Here is a 22,891-nt window from a genome sequence, read left to right as displayed (position 1 = left end):
CCAAGACAGCTCTGATTAGCAAGAACCCTGTTATCATGGTTCCGAATAGGTAGATAGCTTCAGCGTCCTCGATCGACAGTCCCGTCAGGCACATGATCCTCCATTTCTGCCACCCGTCCATCGTGTATCCGGCAGGGAAAGTCCCTCCAGGGCACTCGGGCTCTCCCGAGCCCAGACTTCTCGTTGAGAAAAGGGTGTCAATAGCATTCAGAGACCAGTTGATCAAATCCATAATTCTCTTTTAGGTTTTAGAGAACGACAGTGAGAGAGTGTTCCAGGGAAAAGTAATACATACGAGACAGGACAAGGACACAAGAGGCTAAGCAGGGAAGATAAGGGGAAGGAGGAGAGGAGAAAAAGTGCGACCGCCTTCGCCGAGAGCCAAACATGCTGTAGGTATTACACGTACCGTGCTGCAGTGGTTTGTATCATATCTATCTAATAGACTCCAATTTCAAGGTTCAAGGTTCTTTATTTGTCACTTGCATAGTTATACAAGTATAACACACAGTGAACTGATTTTAATTATGGAGTTCCACAGGGTTCAGTGCTAGGACCAATTCTGTTTACACTATACATGCCTCCCCTATGCAGCATCATTAGAAGACACAGCATAAATGTAAATGGAGAGTCCTCTTCACACACTGAGGTTAATTATGGAGTTCCACAGGGTTCAGTGCTAGGACCAATTCTGTTTACACTATACATGCCTCCCCTATGCAGCATCATTAGAAGACACAGCATAAATTTTCACTGCTATGCAGATGACACCCAGCTCTATCTATGAAGCCAGATAACACACACCAATTAGTTAAACTGCAGGAATGTCTTAAAGACATAAAGACCTGGATGGCCGCTAACTTTCTGCTTCTTAATTCAGATAAAACTGAGGTTATTGTACTTGGCCCTGAAAATCTTAGAAATATGGTATCTAACCAGATTCTTACTCTGGATGGCATTACCTTGGCCTCCAGTAATGCTGTGAGGAACCTTGGAGTCATTTTTGACCAGAATATGTCCTTCAACGCACATATTAAACAAATATGTAAGACTGCGTTCTTCCATTTGCGCAACATCTCTAAAGTTAGAAATATCCTGTCTCAGAGTGACGCTGAAAAACTAGTTCATGCATTTATTACTTCCAGGCTGGACTACTGCAATTCATTATTATCAGGATGTCCTGAAAACTCCTTGAAAAGCCTTCAGTTAATCCAAAATGCTGCAGCAAGAGTACTGACAGGGACTAGAAAGAGAGAGTAGATTTTGCTTGTCTTCATTGGCTCCCTGTTAATTTGAATCAAGAAAATCCTACTTATTACATGTGAGTGCTCAAATGATCAGGCCCCATTTTATAATAAAGACCTATTAGTACTGCATCAGCCCAACAGAGAACTTTGCTCTCACACTGCTGGATTACTTGTGGTGATAGGGTATTTAGAAGTAGAATGGGAGGCAGAGCCTTCAGCTTTCAGACACCCCTCTACTTTTACAATTGGTCTTAAAATAGTTAGGGCTGGATCAGCTTTCTGGGAATCCTCCTTTACTTATGCTGCATTAGGCTGCTGGGGGCTTCCATGATGCACTGAGTGTTTTTTTTTTCGCTAACCCATTTTACTCGCTATGTGTTTAGATACCATGCTGCATTTAATCATTAGTTATTATTAGTCTCTGTCTCTCTTCCACTGTGTCTTTTGTCCTGTCTTCCTCCCATCACTTCCATCCAGTACCTCCCTGAGGCTGGTTCTGCCAGAGATTTCTTCCTGTTAAAACAGAGTTTTTCCTTTTTCTCCTTCATGTGATTGTTGGTGTTTTCTCTGTATTATAGTGGAGTCTTTACCTTATAACATAAAGGGTCTTGAGGTGGCAGTTGTTGTGATTTGGAGCTATATGCATAATATAGAATTGAACAGAAATGAAGGAGAACTCCAACCATGGTGTGTTGTTCAGCAGTTTGTCCACCAGATGGCTCTCTGCAACCTCCCAGCAGACATCCATACTTTCCAACTCTACAACAGGTTTTTGGGACCCCACAGACATAACAAGCAGCTGATGAGAGCACAACTACATCCAACAAATGTTAGTGGGTGGCTGTAGCTCAGGTGGTGGAGCAGGTCACCTACTAACCAGAAGGTTGGTGGTTTGATTCCAGTCTGCATGTCAAATATCCTTGGGTAACAGAATGAATGTGTGTGAGTGTTAGACAGAAAGCACTTAGTAACAACCTAGAGAAAAGTGCTTTAAATGTGTGAATTAGGCAAGTTGTGTAGAGTGCTCAGAGTACAAATGCGCTAAATAAGAACCAGTCCATTTAAGGAAAGTTATTTAATATTTGTTTTTGTATGTAGAAGAAAAGAAAATTAGTTAATATTTCACAGATTGTAGTAAAACATTAACATGTGTTAATAGACCTCTCTGCATTGAATCGTACTTGTTATTAACCTCTGTCTCTCTTCCACAGCATGTCTTTATCCTGTTTTCCTTCTCTCACCCCAACCGGTCGCAGCAGATGGCCGCCCCTCCCTGAGCCTGGTTCTGCCGGAGGTTTCTTCCTGTTAAAAGGGAGTTTTTCCTTCCCACTGTCGCCAAAGTGCTTGCTCATAGGGGGTCATATGGTTGTTGGGTTTTTTCTCAGAATGTATTATAGTAGGATCTTCCTTACAATATAAAGCGCCTTGAGGCGACTGTTGTTGTGATTTGGCACTGTATAAGTAAAATTGAATTGAATTGAATAGATTTTTAGTATATGCACATAATCAGTCAAAAGCCAAGCTGAGGCAGTAAGTTTTAAGTTTGTTTAAACATTTCAGCACTTCTGGCTGCTCTCAGGGCCTCCAGCAGACAGTTCTAGAAGCTCAGGATAAAAGCTTAAAGCTGCCTCTAAGGCTTTTTCTTCTTTATGTTGGAATGTGGAGCAGATTTGTGCTAGAGCCAAACAGGTTCAGATGTGAGCAAAATGTATTTTCTGGAGCCTACAGACTAGAGAAATGGTGCAATATATTCTCCCCTTCTGATCCCAGTAAGCAGTCTGGCAGGGTTCTGCATCAGTTGTAGCTGATGCAGGGTTCTGCATCAGTTGTAGCTGATGTAATAAATATTTTATTTTATTTTTTATTTTATTTTATTGTTATATTTGTATATTAGAGAGCAGATTATTACACTGATCAAGACTGCTAGATATAAAAACATACATTAAGTTCTTTGTGTTGCTCAAAGAGAGAAAAGGCATCTTTAGCAATATTTTCAAGTTAAAAAAAGTCAGATTTGGTGATAGACCCCACATAACAGGTTTAACGGTTGATTGGTCAAGTCCAAAACAAAGTTAACAATATGAATTTAAGAAGAAGAATAGAGAGAGAAAAACACGTCAGTTGTTTGCTCTCTTTTACAACCTTGACAGTATGTTGTGTCCAGGTGTGGATGACTTTTGAGGACATCGTGGCGATCGGGGCGGGGCGATCGTGGCTCAAGAGTTGGGAGTTCGCCTTGTAATTGGAAGGTTGCCGGTTCGAGCCCCGGCTTGGACAGTCTCGGTCGTTGTGTCCTTGGGCAAGACACTTCACCCGTTGCCTACTGGTGGTGGTCAGAGGGCCCGGTGGCGCCAGTGTCCGGCAGCCTCGCCTCTGTCAGTGCTCCCCAGGGTGGCTGTGGCTACAATGTAGCTTACCATCACCAGTGTGTGAATGGGTGGATGACTGGATGTGTAAAGCGCTTTGGGGTCCTTAGGGACTAGTAAAGCGCTATACAAATACAGGCCATTTACCATTCAGAGACCCGATCATCTCGGCTCCAAAAGCTGGAGCTGCAGTGAGTTTGAGCGTTATGATGACCCGTGTGACTGTGAGGCTGCTCCTCCAACCCACAGCAGCAGCAAGATAAGTCATTACAAAAAAACTATCAATGTGCTTACTCTGAAAACCGCATGTGAAGTCATTTAAAAAGTCTTCACTAAAGAAATAAAGTAGATTTAATATATTTTGGATCACAGAAGGCACTGTAAAAACAGCATTCATGTTTTATTGTGGTTGGAGTTAAGAAAATTTCACAAGTGCAAAATGATGAACTGAAAGAGAGAAACTGCAGAGTTGGTCATAATTCTCTTTATTTTTTTCATTATAGGCAGATTCAACCTTTGTGGAAAAAGTCCAGCAGTGTCAGGATTAGCTTTAAACGATTCATAGTTTTTCAGCCCAAAAATCACTTTGCTAAGGAATAACCACATCTGTTTTAAACTTCTGTGTGAATCAACCCGAGAATGATGAAAAGAGGAAGTGATTTATTTCTGGCAGTCCCTCACCATGTCAGCACTTCTGTCTTCTGCTTTTGTCACCATGTGCTGTAACTTGCTGTTGGACTTTCGCCGCTCAGTGTTTTGAAAAGGGTAAAATGTAACTTGAGTAATTTGACTTGGTTAGTGGGGAGAATTTGTAAAGTTCGGAATATTGAATAAGGAGTTCATCAGCTGGGTCAACACAACACGGAATCTCTTTACTTTGGATAAATAAAGTGGTTTGTGTGCACAGAAGGTAGGTGCCTTAAAACTATATACAAAGGAAGTATGAACAATTGCTAGAGACAGATATTATGATTAACTTTCTCTTAGAGAAAACATGCAACAATAAATCTTAATGTTATGCTTTTTTATTAGATTTGTCAGTCCATGTTTTAAGATGTTAAAGTTCATGTGTGTCTGTAGTTTCTTGCCAAGCCAAGTTTAGACCTCAGTTTCACATACATTTCCTTCATTGTGAATGTGTTTCTTTAGAGTGATGGCCCTCTACCCTCACATTAAAGTCACTTTCATTTAGTTAGATATAACAGTTTCCCACATGAACCACAGTCATTTATCTGCCAAATGGAAGGTTTGTGATTTGATCCCTAAAACAAAGTGTTGAAAACATACAAAATAATGCATCATCACTGTGTGTGTGATCCATCGACTGTCTGAATGTGGCTTCTAATATTAAAGAAAATCCCAAATAAATTCAAACTTGTACATTCGCTCAGGATGAATGTATGTAAACTTCTGACAACTACTGTATGTGCAGAAGTATTGATCAGATGTGTATAAAACTTTGCAAAAACATCAATATTGTTAAGTTTATTTAACAAAGACCTAGGCAGTGGTTCATTTTCCGGGTATGTGGGAAACCTACCAACATGTGTCTTTAACTGAACTTCTTGTCGTATTGTGTTGTGCTTATTGATATGAGTTGTCAGGCATGTCAAAGTTAAACTAATGCTGTGTCTCTGCCTCCTGATGTTCGACTGTCAGCTGCCTGCAGATGTGCCGGGGCTCAAAGACCTTTGTGCTGTCACCAGGAGAGAGCTGGCTTTGTGTATCAGTATGCCTCTTTTTGCCCACATCAGACAGACCTGTGACACTAAGGTAGTGCTAGTCACTTCAGCTGTTTGTCTCTTCCATCTTTGAACAAACTACTTTTTACTCTGACTGTTAATCAGATAATCTTAAATGACTTCAGATAGATATGGTTTTATTTTGCTTTTGCCAGAAATGAAATAAACCCCAATAGTATTTTGATACAATACAAGTGGTTTCATTTTTTCAGATTTGAATTTGAAGTAACCATGGTTACACATCTGTTCTTGTATTCCAGGTTCAGTAATTGATGAAAGCAGCAAGAAACGGTACCAAGGAGGGTTTAGGAAGGAGAAAGTTAGCAATGATTCGCAAAGTGTCATTCCTACAGAGAAAAGACTCTACAGGTATAGAATTGGAGCTGGGATTAATCCTTAAATAATTCATTAATAATTAAAAATGAAAATTATAACGTTCTTTAAAAAGTTTATGGCCTGAGTTGCAAGTTTTCCAAGATTCAAGTCTATGATGTTCATTTTGTAAATAATGGGCCTATTTGAGTCATGATTTAGAGTGTGTCTACCTTGTAACTGATAACTTGCTACCTTATGTGCAAACGTCCTCTGTCACAGCCAGCCCATTACCAGTCACTTTTGGATCCAACACCAAGGGTGCCAAACCGAGGGTGCAAACAATAGTTAAAAAAACAGCTGATGTCACCATTACTATTTCTACTTTTGTACAGGGTACGGCAGAAACCTGTCAACATTCTTTTTAACATTTAGCATATAAAATAATAAAAATTATAATTACACGCCTTTGGAAATTCATGTCCGGGGTTCAATTCCCAACCAGGGCTTCCGCATCTGGTAAGGATTCCTAGGCTAGACCCCCCATGCTAATGTACCCTATCTCAGATATGAGTGGGAAAGAGATAGCTGAAGCCAGACAAGAAGCTGACTGCACTCCATGAGCCTCTGACAGCACCAACGAACCAGGTGCTGAAAGGTGAGAGACACCCGGAATGGCTTACTGAAGGTTGGACAGTCCTGATCCCCAGAAGGAACCGCTCCCATCAAATTACCGGCAAAAAACCTGCCTCAATACCACATGGAACCATTGTGGAAGAACAGGCCACTGCACGGTATGTACCCCTGGCAGGAGGTGGCTGACATCCAGAAATCCTACCAGTGGCTGAACAAAGCTGGACTGAAAGACAGCATAGAGGCACTAATCATGGCAGCGCAGGAACAAGCTCTGAGCACAAGATCCATAGAGGTTGGGGTCTACCACACCAGGCAAGACCCCAGGTGCAGGCTGTGTAAAGATGCCCCTGAGACAATCCAGCACATAACAGCAGGGTGCAAGATACAAGCAGGCAGGGCTAGTGGCCGGCATACCAAGTGCTAGCAACATCAGAACGGAGGAACATGAAAAGCTGGGGAGGTACCAAGGACTGAGAGAAGAACTTAAGATTTGGAGGATGAAGGCAACAGTGGTCCCAGTGGTAATTGGAGCACTTTGTGCAGTGACCAAGTGCAAGTGGCTCCAGCAGATCCCAGGAACAACATCTGAGATCTCTGTCCAGAGCGCAGTCCTAGGAACAGCTAATATACTGAGCAGGATCCTCCAGCTTCCAGGCCTCTCGTTAAAGATCCAAGTTTGAAGGATAAAGACTGCCTGCAGGGGCGAGGGGGGAATTTAAAAAAGTGACTACACATGTGTGTATGTAAGTGTGTGAGATTTATAATAATAAAATGCTCTTTATATGAATAACATATTCAGTTACAGTGATGGAAAAGAAGACAGTAGTTAATAAATGAGCCAGGAAAGTAAGTAAATGACTTGTGATGCAAACACTCTCTGGTTGTTTGATTTTGCAGGTGATGGAAAAGATGATGCCGGTTACATGGATGTGTTTTTGTGTGAGGTAAAACACCCTCCACCACAACTCTGCCCCATGCCAGAGGGACTCAGCAGTCAGCAGGTGTGCATGTCAGCATATGTTCACTAATCTGTATCGAGGTGCGCTCTATTTCTGCTGACTTATTAAAGGCTGCACTGATGAAATCGGATTTTCCTGTGATGCTCTGATGTCAGTTCTCCATATATTGATCACTTTATTAGTTGAATGAACACAACCTAAAATCACCCACTTAGGAACATTGTTACTGTTTTCTATCTTTCACATGAACTCTGTATTTGATCTTATGGTGGCTGACTATTGTCTACAGCTGAGGACAGAATTAAAACACAACAAGGATTTTTTGGGGGAAATTACTATGTATTGTGTAGGGGCATTTCTTCACCAGGAGTGATGTATGTTTTAGGCTGCTGTCCATGACACCAACCTAAAACAACTTGGAAGACAAAGCGATGAAACAGACCCAGTTTTGCTGCTGACTGGTTGATGTTTTCTCTCAAAATCTTCACATATCCTTCTTTCTTCATGATTCCTTTCACCTTGATGAGATTCATGTCCAGATGCACTAAAACATCTCCACAAATACCCATCGCTGTGCTTCATCTTTCCCCAAAAAGCAGCATCTTTGTGGCCAAAGAGCTCTAGTTCTGTCTTATCTGACTAAAGGATGCACTTCCAGTATGCATAATCTTTCTCCAGGTTGTCCTTGGCATACTTGAGTCTGGCTTGACAGTGTCTCTTCTGCAGAAGTGGAGTTTTTCTTGGTCTGAAATCATGCAGCCCATGTTTATGCAGAATTTAGTGTTTACCTTCTTTTCTTCTGTAAGAACACGCCTCACCGTTCAGGGGTCTTTGGACACATCTCTCACTAGTTTTCTTCCCAGAGTCTTTCAAGTCTTTTGCTTCCTACCTCTACCAGGCTTGTTCTGTACTGTAGGGCTATCTTTGACATTTTTGATACTTCACACTTGGAGACGCTGAGATGATTTTGTATATCCATCTCCTGCTTTGTGAGCATCAACAATTGTTTTTCTCAAGTCTAAGCAGAGTTCTTTTGTTTTTGCCATGAGGCTTTCTCAGGTGACAGCTCAAACCCTGCTGATGTTTTTTTCTAAAATAATTGTTATTGAGTGCAAAAAAAACATTTTTTGCTTTAAAAAACCCCCCAGTAGATTTAGAAATGCTATGTTGAAAATCCCTTGCTCTCTTTAAACACAAACTTCATAGGGGTCTAGTAATTTAGTCCTCATCCTTTAGTCGTCACCCTGCCAGGTGGGTGGTCAGGCAGCAAGGACATCTGAGTTTGTGAATGTGATTGAGATCAAGACGACGTAGGAGCTCCAAATTAATACCATAGGTGTATCTACTAAAAATCTCAGGCGAGTTTGAATGTCAATGACCTCAATCTTAAGGTCACAATAAGTTTTCTGCTAATCGTATGAATGAAATAATAAGGCATGGTAGATATCATAGATGTGTCATACATGTGTTTAGTTGGAGGCTGAGAAGTGGCCAGTATTTTAATATTCAGTTACTTAGTAGATGAAAAGTAATTGGACAATCGACTGAAAGGGAGTTTCAGTGCCAGGTGCTTCTGTGTTATTCCATGACATATTCAACACATAAAAGGAATTCATGCCAAGTAGTGAACTTGTGGTAGCTACTTACTGTAAAACGTTATTATTCTATCAACAACAGATGATTATCCTCAAAAAGACTTTGAAAAAGACCTGATTTCACAACTGTGACCCTAACCTAATGGAGATTTGTGTATGGACTGGTAACTGTATGGCACTTTTCTGCTCTAACTGAGCACTTAAAGTGTTTTTTTTTACTACAGGTCACATTCATAGTTTTCTAGTTTTCACACACACACACAGTTGCACAGTTACTGATTGATGCATCAGTAACTGTCACTTGCCCAAGGACATTGCAATAGTGTATTGAGGCAGCTTGGGATATAGTTACCAACTACTCTATGCTACTGAGCCACAGCCACCTACACTTACTGCAAGGTAAAAGTTATTTAAGCATTCTTAACATGATCATGTTTTCTAGGATGTTTAAAACAAATAATTTAACATGAACTGCTTCAAATAAATATCAAACAACTGTGGCTGAAGTTTAATAAATTTTGTCCTCTCTGTTGTTCCATATTTCTGCATTCGTCTTGACTCATCATCTACAACTTTTCTAAAACTGAAACTGTTTGCGCATGTTTTTATTTAGTTGTTAATATTTACGGTCATTGGTTTGCTGGATCCATTTCACTTATTGGTGCTTCGTTCAGGTTGTCAGACGTCTCATCCTCAGATCCATTGTGCAAAGTGAGAGCAGCTACTTGGACTCTCTCAAACGAATCCTTCAGGTGAGACACGTTTCTCTTCAGGTGCTGTCAGTGTGGAACTCAGTCACAACTTTTATAGTTTTTATATTATATTCAAATTTTGCATTTTAATATAAAGGTTAATTATAAATGTTCAGTGTTCATCTGAGCACTTTGGGGAACTCACTCTAAAACTTTAATTACTTTATACTTAAGCAGAAAAAACTTCAGCCATCAGAAATATGACATCCCAATTTCTAATATTGAGTTAACATTGTGGGTCATTATTTAGCAGATGAATTCATCACAGATATCGAAATGCAAAGTATACAGTTTAAGCACTGTTTGGGTAACCTAACAGAACCATAACCACAGATATGCAGTATACCAGACTGGTCTGTCTTTGTCCTTCAGGAGTACCAGAAGCCTTTGCTGGAGACACAGTCTGTGATTTTAAACCCAAAGAACGTGCGTCAGATCTTTCACCGCCTGCACGAGATCTATCAGTGTCACTGCATGTTCCAGATTGCCCTTGCATCCCGCGTGGCCGAGTGGGATCAAAGTGAGAAGATAGGAGACTTGTTTGTGGCTTCGGTCAGTTGACATTTTCTTCCTTATTTCTCTTTTTAATTTCTGTCATCCTTCACCTTTAAGTGAAGTGTCCATCATCACACTACTGAAGTCTCTTTCAAGTAAACTCCACACAACCTGCTCATAACATTGTTTTTGTAAAGCTGAAGTCTCTGATTCTAAGCCGAGGTAATCTCAGTGATGTGTTAGGCATAGGGGTTGTCAGACCATCATGGCTGTACTATTTCCTGATTTTAGTGACATAATATTATTATCTGATAGATGCCTCTCTGCCTGACAGACATACTGAAATATAGAAGGTGAAGGCATTTATGGAGCAAGATTGTGGTCAAAAGTTTAATTAATTTGAAAAAGTTATTTGAAAGTGAAATTCTACGTTTTCACGTTTTAAAAGAAAGTAAAAAAAACATAAACTGTTTTATTTTAAATAAACTATTCGTTTTAATGCAAGTATTTTTTTTCCAATTTATTTTTAGCTTTAAATTCACTTTTCTTTGTTTCAAATCTCATTTGATCTCATCCAGTTTCAGACACTTTTTTCAGTTTCCCTGATTTTGTGTTGTGAGCGTGTATCAAAAGGGAGGGGCAGAATGTAGACTAATGACTGACATCTCCTGTTGTCATGGTTAGCACTGTGTGACAGGCAGAGGTTGGACCCAAATGCAGGACGTGTAACACAAAGTGATGAATGAAAGGAGGCAGCTTTACTGCTGTAAACTTAGAAAAATTGAACATAATGAACACAAGATGATAGACTGTCAAAATAAAACAGGAAACACACTGAGACACAGACTAAACCACACAGACTTGACACTGGGACCAGGGGAGAAACAGGCATGAGAAAATAGCCGACTAGGGAGACAGAAAAGGAAGACCTAACACGGACATAGCAGATAAACGAACATGAAGACAAGGGTGACTAAATGAGAAACATGGAACACAGGGGAAGCACAGTAACATACAACTACACACAATCAGAACCAGAAATACCAGTGATTAAACTAGGAACCTAAACAATGCCAGATAAAGCCTAAGGAACATAGAAACACTGGGTCACAGACCAGGACCATGACAGCTGTGACACTAAAACTAAAAGTCAGTTTAAGGGGATCACTTTTATGCTGTCCCTGGCTGCAGCAGTGAGTTTTATGTTAAGAAACTGAGGCTATGCTGTCCACTTTTACTGTCTGACTCTTTAGCAGTAAGTGGCTGTTTGCCTAACTGCACTCAAATGGGGAAAATCCACCCGTTAGCCATAATGTTCCGGTTTGTAAAGCACTTTATAAATAAGAACAGTCATTTTCAAATAACTTTTTCAAATGAATAAAACTTTTGACCCTGATTTAGCTCCATAGTGAGTCAGTCTGTTAGAGTGGGAGCTCTGTGTTTCAGAGGGCAGTCAGAATAACCTATGATGGCTAATGGTTTGACAAAAATTGTGACTCGTCAACCATTTATTTGCTTTGTAGTTCCACCTGTTGAATTACTGTGACTCTTATCATACAAATATTGTGGAGAAGCAGAGTCCTTATGTCACAATGTTTCCTTCACAGTTTTCAAAGTCCATGGTTCTGAACGTGTATAGTGACTACATCAATAACTTCACCAGCGCCATGGCTCTTATCAAGAAGGCCTGCTTGTCAAAACCTGCTTTCTTGGACTTTCTTAAGGTGCTCACACTGCACATTTACACCACATTGTCAAATGTGACAAATGACAAACAGAACCGATTACATGTTCCCTCCCTTCAGGGGAGAACTAAGAAGAGTAGGATTGTTAACTGGATTTAAAATCTAACTATACCAAATGATAAACAAGTGTGACCTTTTTAAAAGTGCAGTTTAAATGAAAATAATGTGAAAAGCTGTAAAGTGAAAAGGGTGGCATGGTGGTGGATAGTTGGTGCATTTGTCACCTTGCAGCTAAATAATTCCTGGTTTGAATTCCAGATGAGGCCTTTCTGTGAGGAGTTTGAAGGTTCTCCATGTGCCTGTGTGGGTTTTTGCCAGGTATTCCCATTTCCTTCCACAGTGCAAAGACATAGACTTACAAGCCAGCAGCAATTTCCCCTTCTTTCTATGTTGAAAACAGGTAGCTGAAGACCATGACCGCCCACTTCCAGAAGTGGAACCCAATATTCATTTCATCCATTGACATTTTAAAAAAGTACTTGCATAGTTTTAATATTTGAACCGTTGCCGGGGCTCCAGCACCCTGCCACGGTCCTGGAGGGACATACCACATTCTGGTAAGGTGTCATGCAGACCCTGGTTCTCCCCGTGGCATTGTTGGAGGCAGAGTGGGTGGAGGTTAGATGTGTTCATGGGGATATTCACAATTACCCCACTTGTGCTGCTGCTATTGGAATACAAGGGCAACATGCATAGAGTAAAGGCAGCAGTTTGCTCGCACCTGTTGCATCCCCTAATTCTGGGAACCAATTGGCTGCGATTCACCCCACAGAAGATTTTCCACTGGACTAGTCTTGTGATGACACCCTACACTCAACCTTTGACCAAGTGATAGAAATTGATGGTCACTCGGCGCGCCCTGATGATGCGCGGACCGCACTTTGTATTGTTAAATGATAGGCTTTATCGAGTGAGTCGTGACACTTGTACAGAGGAGGAACACACCTAGTTGTTAGTGACTAAGAGCCACCAGGAAATAATTTTCAAGACAGCTCATTATAACCCCATGGCAGGGCATATGGGATATGACAAAACTCTGGAAAGAAGAATGGCCAAATGGCAAAAATAATAAAGGAAGTGGAAAAAAGGAAAATGTGCAGATAAATAATAAATGGGAAAGGAACTACTCATTCCAAGATGGCTGCGCACACGGACATGGAAAACATGAAAAACATGAAAAACAACCTGCACCAGAAGCTGCAGCTTGCCTTTGACTGCTCCTGAGTGGAGAGCATGCTCCCTTACTGCTTGGGTGTCTGATATGCAAAGGCCACTACTGAGAACAGGAGGGGTAACCAAAAAATCAGTGGCTGCCCTCTGCCGAGGCCATCACCAGCTCCTTCTGTCTCAGGAAATCTAGGGCACTCACAGGTGACCCCAATCCTGCCCACTGACCCACCAATCTGAGCCATGGTTGGAGTAACCCTCATCACTCAGGCCACACTCACACACAGACTTTACTCAGACCAAGTCCTCTTGCACTACTTCCAAACACTTTGGAACCTGTCCTCTAATGTTTGCCTTTTCTATTGAATGCCTTTCTCTTGTTTTGCATATATTTGCATATATATACCTGTGTGTGTATAATATATATACTCAGGACCTTACTGCGAAGTAACAGTGCTAGACACTTCACCACTATGCCACACTGAAAGAAAGAAAAATACATAGAAGTAAAATTCCTGAACATATAATCTGTAGTTATTTAATAGTGTTGTCAGTGTTACAGACTATAGAACACTTATGAACTTCAACTGAAACATTCAACTACAGCATCTGCATGAATACCATGACATCTTTATTGAAACACATATGCACATTATTCTCTGTCTTTTCAGACAAACAATACAAACAGTATAATGTGCCAGAGCCACTGTTTGGCCACCTGTGCTATTTAACTTCAATATTTAATATGAAATCATTTTAAAATGCAGCAGCACAAAATGCAGTCAATTTGAGAGAAGAGAATCCTCTATATGCCTAAGAAACAGTCTGCTTTGATGATCAACTTTTTCTGCTTTCCTGAGGAACATCGTCTGTGGTTCTTTTACCCACACCTGGAAATCTCAGAATAAGGAAGGGGGAAACTGTGAATCAGCCACTGAGATCAGCAGCAGACTTTCAATATCAAGAATTAATACATATTTGAAAATGACTCAGCTCTGTAGTGTTGTACAACAACCGTGGAAGACGAGGAAATCCTCCCCATTCTTCCCAGCATGCTACATACAGGCATAGGGCAATATTCCATGTGGACCATAATCAAGTGGTTGTAGGATCTCTAACTGTTAGTTACAACCATTTACCTCAAGTGATCAAGTGATCTTGGAATATACAATACTTTGTTTTGAAACATGAAGCACTTCCTATTTTAAGCTCAGTGGAAAAAAAAAACCTCTTTTCTTTCGACCTTTAGAGGAAGCAGGCATCGAGCCCAGACAGAATTACCCTATATGGCTTGATGGTCAAACCTATTCAGCGCTTCCCACAATTCATTCTGCTGCTACAGGTGAGTGACTGATGACACACCAGTGACTGCATCACTCTGATCCCTTGTTAGCATGTCTCATCCTCTGCACTCGCGGGTCATGACCATGGAACGCATGCTGAAGGTTCAGGTTACAGTTATTACTTATTTATCCAAATCTTACAAGGCAAGCGAAGCAACCAGTTGATGAAATACAGTTTAAACAGATGACTTGCATGCTAAATAGGAAATGCTGACTTTTAGAAAAGGTGTGTGGTCAAGTGTACATGTCAATTCATACTGAAACTTACCAACTCTTCTGGAATACTGTAAGGCTGAAAAAGTTACACTGAAACTTTCTGATGAAAGGAAGTGAAAGGCAGTTCTCGCCACTGTCTACTCCAGTGCACTGTGCATTCAGCAAGTAGTACTGTACCAGAAAGCTGGTTTTTCAAAACACCATTCAAAAAAGTGAAACGAATTGCATGAATATTTAATATTACACTCAGTTAGAGTACACGTCAGTACACAGTTAATCTGCATGGCATAAAAAAGTTAGCCTATTGTTTGTGAATATAAGTGACAGTAACAGCTAAATAGGTAACAATGCAACAATTGTTGTTCTAAAAAGTCTCCAGCTCCCCTATAAACTGGTCGAAATCCACTATTTTACCACTCTGTATGGATGAGGAGGATGTGGCAGATCTTGTTTCGCCCCATCACCTTCAAACAGACAATATTAGATATTTAGGTATTAAAGTTTCCTCCAAGCTGACAGAATGAATGATGAATTTCACTCCCTTGTTTAAATTTATCCCAGAGGATTTAAACCGCTGGATCAACCTACCTATATCACTTAGTGGAAGGATAGCAACAGTTAAAATCTCAGTCCTTCCAAAATTCTATTATGTATTGTCAGTGATCCCTGAATCTCCTAAAACCTCCTTGTTCAAATCTATTAAGTCATCTCTGTCAAAATTTTGTTGGAAAAATAAAACTCCCCATATCAAATTGTGCAAAAACAAAAATCTCCAGGAGGTCTAGAAGCAGCAAATATAGAATTATATTATTTAGCTAATCAGCTAAAATATCTTATTAAATGGTTTAATCCTCAATCCAAATCGTTCTGGTTACAAACTGATCGAGCATTATGCCGAGACATACTTTTATTGAATCTCCCATTCATCAGACAAACTTTTCACAGCATATCCATAGAGTCATCTCTGTCAGCCTGGTGGGAAATATTACCAACTCCACAGCCTCATCATCTCCTTACTCTCCTATTTGGAATAACCCAGATAATCAAACAAAAAAAAAAAAACCCATTAAACTTCACCTCTTGGAAAATCAGAGGAATTACACATCTTTGTCACTTTACCCAAAATAAGACTTTTATTAATTTTTACAATTTAATTCAGGTCTTTGGCAATGACAATTCAGTTTCTTGAGTACTTTTAATTAAAATCAGGGTAACTTTAAAAAACAATGGCTTCAAGGAGGAAGTGTTACAAACTCTTGGTTCAGATAGAGGATGAACTGAGGGGCTGCACTAAACGTGATATAAGACGAACAAAGACTATTTGTCTGTCAGTCATTCTGCTCTAGTCCAAAAATAAAATAAGGACTCAAGAGAATGGGCAGACTTTAAATGATTAAATAATATTTAATCTTTCCTTTTTTAACCCACTCACTTATCTAGTTAAATGTAAGGTTGTATTTGGTAAAATGCTATTGTCAAGTGAAAGGTTTTCTGTATTTTCTGTCTTTATAATGAGTTCTCTCTATGGATTATTAAATTCTCTGTCACCATAAGATATGTTATATGAACAGTCTCTGCTGTGTTGCATCAGGACATGTTGAAGAACACTCCAAGGTCCCACAGTGACCGGCTGCCCCTGCAGCTGGCTCTGACTGAGCTTGAGACCCTGGCCGAGAAACTCAATGAGCAGAAACGTCTGGCTGATCAGGAGGCTGAGATCCAGCACTTAGCTCACAGCACTGGGGAACGCAATCTCAACAAGGTGACAACTATGCATTTATTTATGCAAACATAAGCTGTTCATGAAACTTGTGGGTAAATTTGAGATAATGGCATGACCACATATATTCAGAAGTCACCAGAAAGTCCATTCACTTTCCTTTGTCCAATCAATCTTTAAAAGCAAAGCTCCAGTTGTATGGATGCAAAGAACAAGCTTCTCTTACATTTTTGAAAATGGTGTAAGGAGAATCCACAATCTGTGGGAGAATCTCATCTGATAGACTTTATTTGCATTACTCAGCATGAATTTGCATAGATGTTTGATTTTTGAGTCCTCTTTCATTTTTCTAGCTGGACGTTGAAAGTACATGGTTGGGTGTGTTCATCCTCCAGCGTGTGTTCAGCTAAATTAATTTGTATTGCTCATGGTACCTCTGGGCAGCTGACGGAAGATCACCAAAGTTCTCTATTCAAGCTGAATTTAACACTAGTCTGCTCAGTAACCAATGGGTTACCTTAATATGGGATAAAATCAATGAGAAAATTTGTTTCTCAAGGAATTTGATATCTTCAGCTAATCAGCACCATGCCAAACTGTCTGCAGATATGAAGATGTACTTTGTCAGCTCTTAGCTTGTGACATGAATCTTACCTGGGATAAAACTACTCTGAAACTTGATTTCAGTGAAGACATTTCTTGATTTCTGTAGTTTCAAACATCATGTAAGAATATTTTGTAATCAGTGACCTGCATTGTTTTTAGCTGCTGAACTCAGAACAGAGGCAGCTGATTCATTGTGAACTTCTTACTGAGATAGTTTTTGGGGATAAAGGTCAAGTTATCAAGTTAAAGGAGCGGAAGGTCTTTCTCATCAACGACACCCTCATTTGTGCCAATGTGAACCTGAAGTAAGTACCAAACCTCTTTAATCCCAAACTTTACTCCTAGGTGTTACTGAATATCCTGACTGGTGCTATACGTATAGTGACCAAAGTCATCTTGTGGCAATTGTTGTTGTGAATTGGCACTATATGAATAAAATAGAATTCAATTAAAATTAACTGAATGTTTGGAGTGAATTTGCAATTACCCAGCTGTTATTATTTGGGATATTATACAAGTTCCTCTCGTAGGGTTCTCAGAGCTTGAACAGGTACTAAAAGAAACCCATGTCAACTACAAATATTGGTGTTATTATTGGTTTTATCTCCTTATTATTATTACTCATTTATTCATTTATTATTTACCAGGGGAAACTGGATATTCTGCTTTGGCTCTGCTGCCACAGGGACAAATACTTTTTGGCCAAAGTGTATTTAAGATACTAAATATGGAATTTGCCCTGATACATCAATTGGTATAGGACTGTGTGTGCAATAGTCCTTAGGCATCGATAAACCCGCTTTATGAGAAGGCTTGTGACTGGGTGAATGAGATTTGCAGTAGAAAGTGGTTTTAGTGCAGGGTTGAGTGGAAATAATGTATGTATTGGTACCAGTCTGTTTACCTACATACGTAGATATACTTCCAACACAACCCCTCGGTTGACTTATTGAGTTAATAACCTTCTTTACATATGTTAGTAAAGTGTCAGTGAATCTAGATAAGAAAAACATTTCCTAGATAAGCTGCAGTTACGCCATAGCTGTTGTGTCCTGCTGAGACCCCCAGTCCCTTGTTGTAAATGTTTCCAATGTATTTGTCCACCAGGGGTCCCCCTGACATCAACACCCTGGTTCCAGTTGGTCCTAAGTACACGGTGAAGTGGAGTGCTTCTCTGCTACAGACTCAGGTGGTGGAGGTGGGGCAAGATAGTCTGCAGGGCAAAGACGGTGTCATCACAGCCAGATGTCACAGCTCTACTGCCAGCATCACTGGTACCATATCCACATCTCATTATCTGAGCCATCACACAGATTGCTGTGCAGTATACTAAAAGCAAGCAAATATTAAGAATTTGATTGGGAATTATTCCAAGCTATCTGTTTTAAAGTACTGTGTAAAGGTCTTGAGCCAGGAGTCAGACAGCAATAGTTCCGAAGGTCTTTCAAAGTTTTTCTTTGAACACTGGCAGCTTTTTCACCCATCTTCAGTGCAATACCTGATATTTTATCAGGGAGTGCTTTTTTTATTTGTTAGACCATGTTACACTAACCTATAAATCACTCAGTGGGAAGGTGACTGCCAGGAAGCCAGGCTGAAGAAAGAGAAATAGGAAGAAAAGGCTGAGGTGGATGTGTGACAGATTCCTGACTGATTGCAAGCTGATGCGTGGCTGTTATGTGACGCCCCAGCCTGTGACGTGGGTGATGCAACCAGGATTTAGGAAAACCACTTGCAACACTATATATTTATACCTTTTATTTTTTTTCCAGGGATCTATAATTATGACAGAATCACAACAGTGTGCCTTTCTATAGAATATTGATATGAATATTAGTGCTGTCAGTGTTATGGTGCTATGGCGTTAATGTCATTTTAACAAGATTAACGCTGACAGCACTAATTGAATATATGTTTGCAGAAAATATAAACACAGGCTGTGCACACTGAACAACCACACAGAAAGTGATGCTTGTGTTCTATGATTATTGCTGACTTGTATTTCTGAACATGAAAGCATAAAACAATTATTTCACTGCACTGCTAATGTTCTTATATAAAATGGAAAATCTAAATTTATATGCGCTCTGATTGCAAAGCAATATATACACTACCAGAGTGAGAGGCACCCTGAACCTAAACAGCTACCACAGCATTCTGCAGCACCATGCAGGACCCTCTGGTATGAGCTCAGTTGGTCAGGGGTTCATCCTACAGCAAGATAATGACCCAAAACATAGATCCAAGCTGTGCCAGAACTACCTCAGGAACAAAGAACAAGGTGGTGAGCTTGAAAACATGGAGTCTCCAGACTTAAACCCCATCGAGCTGGTTTGGGATGAACTGGACAGAAGAGTGAAAGCAAAGCAACCTACAAGGTCCACATTTATGGGAACTTCTGCTACAGATATGGGAGAATATTTGATTTCTATTGTAGAAAGAAGCCACGGCTGTGTTCTGGGACTCTCCAGCATTTGACCCTAGAACTGAAGAAGCTTCTCGGATGAGAGGTGAAACGTCTTCAAGCAACCTAAAGAAGTTCAGACGCTTTTCTTTCCAAGCTCCTTAGACTACGATGCATGTGCTTGTTGGTTCTGGGGCGTGTGGCTAGATGTTCTGGCCTCCCTCGGGGTGGTGGTCTGCAGTGGCTCGGGAATCTTTGGCATTGGAGGGGGACTTCCCCAAGCACCCACCAGAGGTCCCCTCTGGTGCTGAAGATGCCTGGTACAAAGCTGTCATAGATGCTAAATGTGACCACGTATGTGTTTCAGGTAAAGTATTGCTCGGCCCTCCAAGATTGTATCAGGAATTGGAGGAGCTGCAGCATGACCTGGCTGTAGTGGAGGAGGTCTCACTGTTGGTTGGCACGCTCCACGGAATCTACCAGGTAACAATATTTATTATTATTTTCACTTTGCTTTATGAATTCAATTCAATTCAGTTCAATTCATTTTATTTATATAGCGCCAAATCACAACAACAGTCACCTCAAGGGCTTTATATTGTAAGGTAGACTCTAGAATAATACATACAGAAAAAACCCAACAATCAAATGACCCCCTATGAGCAAGCACTTTGGCAACAGTGGGAAGGAAAAACTCCCTTTTAACATGAAGAAACCTCTGGCAGAACCAGGCTCAGGGAGGGGCGGGGCCATCTGCTGCGACCGGTTGGGGAGAGAGAAGGAAGACAGGATAAAGCAGAGGTGGAAAGAGTACTAAAATATTTTACTCAAGTAAAAGTACTATTACTTTGCTGAAATTTTACTCAAGTACAAGTAAAATTACCTGTCTAAAAATGTACTCAAGTAAAAGTAAAAAGTAGCTCATTTAGAATGTACTCAGAGTAAAAGTTACATAGTTACTTTTCTGTCAGCAGGAGGACAGCCGCTTCTGAGTAGCGCAAAAAAAGACAGTGGGATATAAATCTCAAAGTAGTTCTTTTTTAGTGAAAAGAAAAACTTTACAAATTAAAGTGCAGTGGCAGTTAAACTGCAAGTCTATACATGAAAATGGATAATGGTCACCAAACCAATCAACCAAACTGTCAGGTATCACAGTGTTTTCAATACAAAACCATATCATTCTTTCACATGAGAATGTGTTCTAAACTGTCAAATAAGAGAACAAGTACTGAACTGAACGGCAGCTGCTTTAAAAATGTTTTTTAATTTTTTAAACTTGGCCCTGCCCTACTGTACCTCTAGATTAAAGTTCCTTTGTATCCATCCTAGAGTGTTACTCTCTGAACTTCCTGTTAATTTTGAGGAGCAGTTGATTTTCAAAGTTAGTAGAGTTCATCCTTGCTCACTTTGCAGTGAACAGTAGTCCAGCACAGCTAAAGAGACGCTCCAAGGCAGCTGAGGCAGGCAGGCCAGTGTTAAGTTTGAGAGAAAGTTTTTTGACGTCCCTAATAAGACATCAATGCATTACATAGCTACCGCTGGTAAATTATACCAATATACCTCGTGTTTTTTTTTTTTTTTTTTTTATTGGACAGTAACAGGCTAGTTAACGGGAGGTTGCAAGTGCTAATTAACAAGTAACAGAAGTCAGCTGTCTTTGACTAATCTAAGGTAAGTGAGCGCTCTGTTATTCTTTTGCCTGCAGTGTGAACATATGTGGGTTAAGTAAGAAAGTAGCCGCTTCTGTCTTTAATTTAACTATTTTTTATAATAAATTATTATTATTAACAAACAGGAAAAACGTAGGTAAACACATTTTCTTTTGGCAATTTACCAACCCAGTAAAAAAAATGTAAGTTGCGTGGACAACAACGTGCCCGATTACAGCAAGTTGCTAGTACCAACCAACGTTATCTGTGTTCTTCACAGATGTCTTAACGTAATGTGATTAATTTGAACACAGCCTTTTTGCTACCATAACGGTACGAGTTGTATTTAACTTACCTCTACATGCTTGCGCAGGTTTGATGTGGAATTTTTAAAAGCTGCTAACTCGGTCTCTCTGGGCAAACACAGCTTACACTGCATAATAAAGCTGTTGCCTTTCTTGCACTTGAAGCCGAAATGGTCCCTTAAATACGGCCAGGGGTTCACATCCGTTTCTTCGAGTTCAGGGTCAGCAGAATTCGACGGGGCTTCTTTTTTCACTGGATCCGTAACACCGATGTCAGACTCCATCTTTAACGTGACCTTAGCGCCAATTTGTTCTACTACCCATTGTTCCCTGCAGTATTTCCAAAGCGCAATGGTTTTTTTTATTTTTAATTTACTCAGTAACGGGTGTGATTATTGTAGTTCGCTACGTTTTCACTTTTTAAAAAATATACTTAAGTAAAAGTAAAATTACAGACTTGAAAAATGACTTGAAAAAGTACAAATACACAAAAAAACTACTCAATTACAGTAACGCAACTAAATGTAATTCGTTACTTTCCACCTCTGGGATAAAGACATGCTGTGGAAGAGAGACAGAGATTAATAACAACTGTGATTCAATGCAGAGAGGTCTATTAACACATAGTGAGTGAGAAAGGTGACTGAAAAGGAAAAACTCAATGAATCAGGGTAGTCCCCCAGCAGCCTATGCCTATTGCAGCATAACTAAGGGGGGATTCAGGGTCACCTGGTCCAGCCCTAACTATATGCTTTAGGAAAAAGGAACGTTTGAAGCTTAATCTTTAAAGTAGAGATAGCATCTGTCTCCCGAATCCAAACTGGAAGCTGGTTCCACAGAAGAGGGGCCTGAAACCTGCTGCTTTATGCAGCAGGTATGTCTTCCTAAAAGTGTTCTGAAAGCATGTGAGACAAAAGAGATTGGTTGATCACAGCTTTTCTGCTGTTCCATCGATAAATCGACAGATATATTGATGTGTTCCTTCTGAATCTTTTTTTTAAAGATAATGTAAAGTAAGTTAAAAGGTATTTCCATGACATTAGGTCTTATATGAACAGTCTGAATTAAATTATAATAAATGTCTAATATCTTTTTATCTTTTCTCTTGTACCCTCCATGAAAAGTCCTTGGACACAACATTAATCTACACATTTAAAAAAAAAAAAAACCCCAAAAAAACGTTTTCTTGCTGTCCGAGGTCCCAAGTACTAAAGAGGATTAGGGCCACCGAAAACCCCCCCCAGTAGGTACATCTTTTTTTCTTTCCAGAATTCTGAGATTAAAGTCAGAATTCTGAGAATTCTGGAAAAGTAGAAAAAAAAGACGTGCCCACTTTTTTTTTTTTTTCCCCCCAGTGGCCCTAATCCTCTTCCATACCCAAGAGTGCAAATTTCACTCTTAAATTTTATGGAAACACTGTCACACTATGTAAAATCACACTTTTTAGTTTTGGTGTCATATTTGGCAAGTGTTAGCACTTTGTAAAAGAGATTTGTTCTGATTTCATTTTACAGTTTTCCTCGATTGCTTACAGATTTTCTCGATTGCTTAAACACATTTCTTGAAACTATGCCTTGTATCCCCAAAACAGTAAGCACAAATCCATAATGTCTCACCCAATTTCCCAAACAT

General features: G+C 40.0%; 1 protein-coding gene across 1 annotated transcript in view; it reads left to right on the top strand.

Moving 5' to 3' along the window:
• Positions 1-4,334: 4,334 nt before the first annotated feature.
• Positions 4,335-22,891, top strand: part of arhgef10lb (Rho guanine nucleotide exchange factor (GEF) 10-like b) — a 29,996-nt gene continuing 11,439 nt past the window's right edge. Inside the window, exons 1-12 of the mRNA XM_084916357.1 lie at positions 4,335-4,523; positions 5,273-5,386; positions 5,616-5,724; positions 7,201-7,304; positions 9,532-9,609; positions 9,982-10,161; positions 11,712-11,828; positions 14,266-14,358; positions 16,167-16,337; positions 17,061-17,206; positions 18,009-18,175; positions 19,673-19,788. Coding sequence (XP_084772483.1) covers positions 5,628-5,724; positions 7,201-7,304; positions 9,532-9,609; positions 9,982-10,161; positions 11,712-11,828; positions 14,266-14,358; positions 16,167-16,337; positions 17,061-17,206; positions 18,009-18,175; positions 19,673-19,788 — 1,269 coding nt within the window. The 5' untranslated portion in view covers positions 4,335-4,523; positions 5,273-5,386; positions 5,616-5,627. The remainder of the gene's footprint in view (positions 4,524-5,272; positions 5,387-5,615; positions 5,725-7,200; positions 7,305-9,531; positions 9,610-9,981; positions 10,162-11,711; positions 11,829-14,265; positions 14,359-16,166; positions 16,338-17,060; positions 17,207-18,008; positions 18,176-19,672; positions 19,789-22,891) is intronic.

This window comes from Perissodus microlepis, chromosome 20 (genome assembly GCF_051167445.1).
Source record: "Perissodus microlepis isolate ML-2025 ecotype Zambia chromosome 20, ASM5116744v1, whole genome shotgun sequence".
Lineage (NCBI taxonomy): Eukaryota > Metazoa > Chordata > Actinopteri > Cichliformes > Cichlidae > Perissodus > Perissodus microlepis.
The sequence above is the reverse complement of the archived record's forward strand: the minus strand, read 5'-3'. Positions and strand labels throughout refer to the sequence as shown.